At 33.9% G+C, this 5,318-nt stretch overlaps 1 protein-coding gene across 1 annotated transcript; it reads right to left on the reverse strand.

Annotated features, from left to right (window-relative positions):
- Positions 1-890: 890 nt before the first annotated feature.
- LOC107171741 (uncharacterized) lies at positions 891-3,570 on the reverse strand. The gene has a single exon (XM_089222457.1). It carries the CDS (start codon positions 2,476-2,478, stop codon positions 1,033-1,035), a length of 1,446 nt encoding a protein of 481 aa, XP_089078583.1. The 5' UTR covers positions 2,479-3,570; the 3' UTR covers positions 891-1,032.
- Positions 3,571-5,318: the final 1,748 nt, after the last annotated feature.

The raw sequence follows: 5,318 nt of genomic DNA on the forward strand, positions 1-5,318 counted from the left end.
TTTTTTAAGAGACGTGTGGTTGCAGCGCTGGCATTACGATAAGTAAGATAATCTTGAACGGAGCCTGAGCGAATGAAGGTTTTATATAAGGATTTGCGGTTGGAAACTGCTTCGGAACAGGAGGAGTTCCACCACGGGGGAGAGGGAGGGAAGTTGTTAAGGTTATTATGTTTGATAGGAATTGTTTTCATAGAAATATCTAAGATCATATGAGTGAACTGTTCATAATCTTTTATTGACCATGTGTAAGTGTTGAGAAGAGGGATAGAGGAATTGATGAGTTGAGAAAAAAGGGGCCAGTCAGCTTTATTGAAGTTAAATTTGAGATTGGGGGAGAGATAATTGGGTAAGGTAGATCTGTTATTTGGTAAGGAGTTAGGGTTTGTAACATTGACAGATATGATAATAGGTAAATGATCACTTCCGTTAGGATTATCTATAATGCGCCAGGTTGAAAGCCAGAATAAATTTGGAGTGGATAAGGATAAATCAATACACAAATTGGTTGAGTTGGGTCTGCCTACGTGTGTAGGTGAGCCGTTATTAAGTATATTAAGATTAGAAGAGTTCAACGCATCGTAGATTAAGTTACCCCGTCTGGTGGACGTAGTGGAACCCCAGGCAGGGTGATGGGCATTGAAGTCGCCTGTAAAGAAAGAGTTATGATCGGTGAGTTGGAAGAGAGAGTACCATACTTCAAAGGGGGTAGGTGAATCATTTGGACTGTAGCAGGACCAGAATGATGTATTAGGTAAACCGTCAATATTTGTTATTTTTAGACCAATTAAATCGATATTATTTTCCAAGAGAAGTTGTTTTAAGGGGGGTTTAATTTCTATTAAAGATACATTAAGTGAGGTATGGGCGGCAATTGCGACGCCCCCGTAGCCATCGACTCGATCTTGTCTGAATAAATTAAAGTGAGGAATAAAGCAATTACGGGATGGAAGTAACCAAGTCTCAGAAATAAGTATTATGGAACAATTATAGGATGATACGAGGTGTTGGATAGAAGGGAGTCTTGCAGGAAGACTACGAACATTCCATTGTAGAATATTGACCATTAGAAGGAGTAACGGAGATGTTTGGAATCGAGAGACAAGACATAAGGAATGATTCAATTAAGTTTTGAAGGGAAGAGGGAGATAAGGGAGAGAGGCTAGGGGAGTTGGATAAGGATTCGGAGAGTTTGATGCAGAAGGCATTGACCCAAGTTAGATCAGCTTGAGAAGGTTTGGGATCCTGGGACCGATTTTTACTAGCATAATCTATAAAGTGCCCATTTGGTAGGGAAAAATTAGATTGGTTGGGAACATAAAATTGTTTTTGTTTAGAGTGAGAAGAATGATTGTTATACTTCCTAAGTGGTGTATGGTGATAATGTGATTGAGAGGTTATCGGGGGAAAAAAGTTAGTGGAGGTAGCCGGAACTTGATGAGAAGGATTTAACACAGACTGTTTATTAACAATATTTGAATAACTAAATGCACTTGAGGAGTAATTATTTTTTTTGAGAGAGACTGCTTCGCGGAAGGGTAAGTTTTCTGTAGCCATAATTTTCTTAACATCCCTTTGGAATGACCACTCTTGGCAATTCCGGTCAGTGGAGAGGTGGGGAAGTTTACAGAAGATGCAGACTGGATCTGTTGCGTTGATTGAAGGGCAAGTAGTTAATGAATGGTCATTTAAGCCGCAGTGGCTGCATTTGGATTTACTGCGACAGAATTTAGCCGTGTGGCCAAATCGCAAACAGTTATTGCACTGTATGGGAGAACGGACGCTAGGAGAAATTTTGAAAATGACGTTGTAAATCGATACGGCATCTGGGATTTTGGGGGATAAAAATTTTATTTCCACGACACGAGTAGGAGTTAGGACATTATCCTTTTTGATTGAAATGCGTTTGAAGGCAATAGCGCGGACTGTGTTATCAAGTCCTTCCCAGAAATCTTCTTCGGTTAGGGAAATATTGACTCTGATAATACCGAAAGAGTAGATAAGCGTAGATGGAATGTATGCTGTAAATCCAATGTTTGCGAGTAGAGGGGAGGTGAGAAAGTTGTTGGCTGACACTTTAGTATTGAAGGTGATTTTGATATTTTTATGACCAATTGGTTTGATGTTGTTGATGCCAATGAAATTGGTGGAAAAATTTTTTGCATATTTTAACGGGTGCCAGTGATCAATTTTTAGGTTGATATCTGAATGTTCCGCAATGGTAATGAACGGACCGTTGTAATCCGCGGAGAAAAATTTATTAAGTTGTTCGGAATTACGTAAGGACTGTGTATCGTTGGAATCGTAATTTATATTAGTGTTTGAAATATCTTCGGTGTGTGTTGTATTTACGGAAACGGGAAAATTAGCGTGATCGGTTGTAGAATGCGATAAATCTATATCTATATTCATATTATTATAGGCCGTGTCGTTAGTAGAATGAGATAACGAAATGTCGTAATCGAATGTATTGTTGGGCATATTTAATACTGGTGGATTATTTTTAATCTGCTGTAGAGTGGGAGATATAGGGCTAGTTGGAGTTGATACCTTCTTAGATTGAGATGCTTTTCTACTTGTCTTGATGGTCTATTCCTGATCCGTGTTGTGTGGTCTGGAAGCATTCGATGCCCTTGATGCTCTTCCTATTCTACCGACCGAACTGCTAGGAGCGTGCGGACGATTGTCGTCGCCGCCCGAAGACGACGCCGGCATTATACAAAAGGCGATAGCAAAACGTAGATACGGAGCGACAATTAACGAACGACTTGCTTCGATGGTTGACTTATCGCGACTGTTTCCAGATTTTAGAGGTGGGATTTTGTTGTCATTGGGCTTGATTAATCTTTTGGTCACTAACCAAAGATTTGAATCAGCGGGATGTATTGAAGATAAATATTTTTGATATGAATTTATTCTATGTTCTTCGAGTAGTAGTTTTACTTTTTTGGTAAGGAAATTTAGCTTCTTGCGATCTTCTGGTCTTCTATGAAGTTGCTATTGTTTTCTTATATGGTGTTTGTTCTTTATAATTTTTTGTATTGATGGGGTAATTTTTGAAATTGTAATTTTGACCCAAAGTTGGTTTTGAGGGAATTGTACACTGTTCTGCCGCATAGGAAATTGTTTCATGAAGGTGAGAGATTGCTACATCAGCCAATAATGTATTGGAGATATTCTTAGGAATTGTTATATTATCTGAAACGTATCGTTTGAATTTATCCCAGTCAGGTTTCCCGTTTATAAGTTTGCGAATTGGTTCAGATTGTATCAGATTACACTTAATGATACCACATCCGAAGTACATCACGAAATCATCTTCTACTCAATTTACATCGTATCACAAATTGATTACGCCAAAGTAATTGGTAAATTAAAACAATTTCTAATCAAAAAAACGGAGATAATCAATTATTACGAATAAGACTTCCACTGATTTGTTTTTAATGATTTATCCATTAAATTATAAAAAAGAGTTTCCTTTACAGTGATATTGAATAAAATACATAGGAAAAAACGTTGTACGAGTCTGTTGTGGTTTTCCGCTGTGAGAAGAATCCCGTCTTATAGGGAGTCTGTTCAAAAAGGTAAATGAGTAAAGAATTTGGTTGTTTCATTAATGAAGTAAAATAGTATATTCAATTACTGTTATGAGCTTACTTGTAATATCTGTGAATGTACAACCATAAATCGTTATTAAATAATTAGTATTATGAATTTTAAATTGTATATACCATTATAATGTTATACATACTTGTAGGTGTCTGGCCTGAAAATGTATAATATAATAATGATGAATACTACAAATTTTAGTAAACTTGATCAGTTGCTTAATAGATATTATATTAAATATAATTATATAATTATATTATATATAATAATTACTATAAATTATATTATTATTATAAATAATTATTTGTATAAATATATCGAGTATTATAGTATTAATATATATGTTACCTACCTTAAATGCCCGATCACTTAGGTAATAACCTAGGTTTTAATATTTAATGCTAGGTTTTACTGTTTGTACTCAGTAAATGTAGAAATTCTAAATTTTATTCGGGATTTTACTAAACACGTTGTGTACATCCTAGGATATACAAATTAACTTAGTAAAATCTGATCAATACACGACACATAACATTTAAGCTGCGTAAAAATTATAATTATATATTATTAAAACAAACTACTGACAGTTATTTAAATTCTTTATACAAAATAAAAATGCATCTTAAGTTGTAATCACACCTCAAACATTTTTGCTTGCAACGATTAATAACAATTATTTTGCGAAGATAAATTTACGACTGCAATGTGTTGCAGGGACTTGCATTTTATCGGGTTTAAGATTAATATTATACAACTTAAATTCCAGATTTCGACCTATGTAAAATTGATTCCCGCACATTATTGGCGGTAGTTGTTGAAATTATTGACGAAGAATTTTATCGATTAGGATCTAAAGCTGGGACATTAAATCAATTATTCACTAGAAATCAATTTACTTTATGCCAAGAAAAATCTATTTCAATATCCGATGTTCCAAATACAACAACAAGCATACGCCAAGCTGTTGCTCAACTTTCACTATCAGGCGGGCAAGGATTTTTGAGGTGTGATTGCCAGAAAAAATGTACAACTAAAAAATGCAAATGCCGCCAGTCAAATGTATTATGTAATAGTTGGTGTCATAATAGTGCAACATGTGTAAATAATAAACCAATTTTACTAATTTTTATGAAGGAAAAAAATGTTTTTATTAATTTTTAATGATTCTGTTTTTAAATGATTTTTATTTTGTATAAAGAATTTAAATAACTGTCATTAGTTTGTTTTAATAATATATAATTATAATTTTACGCAGCTTAAATGTTATGTGTCGTGTATTGATCAGCTTTTACTAAGTCAATTTGTATATCCTAGGATGTATACAGTGTGTTTAGTAAAATCCCGAATAAAATTTAGAATTTCAGCATTTACTGAGTACAAACAGTAAAACCTAGCATTAACTAGTAAACCCTAGGTTTACCTAGTGATCGGGCATTTACGGTAACATATACGTATATATATGCCTGTATTGTTACCTATATAATTTATTATTACAGTAATAAACTAATAACTAATATAGTACAGAAATTTATGTCCTTACCTGAGGCATAGCCTGCATGAATGTAATAAAGTAATTATAAATTAGTAACACATTCGGTATATCTAGTAGAACATTTTGTAAAAAAAATTTTTAACTATTCATAATTATTCAATTATGAATAGTTCATTTTAACATATATTTTAATATAAAATAAAGTTTTTATGATATA

This window comes from Diuraphis noxia, unplaced genomic scaffold (genome assembly GCF_037042655.1).
Source record: "Diuraphis noxia isolate RWA-SAM2 unplaced genomic scaffold, SU_Dnox_SAM2 contig0003, whole genome shotgun sequence".
NCBI lineage: Eukaryota > Metazoa > Arthropoda > Insecta > Hemiptera > Aphididae > Diuraphis > Diuraphis noxia.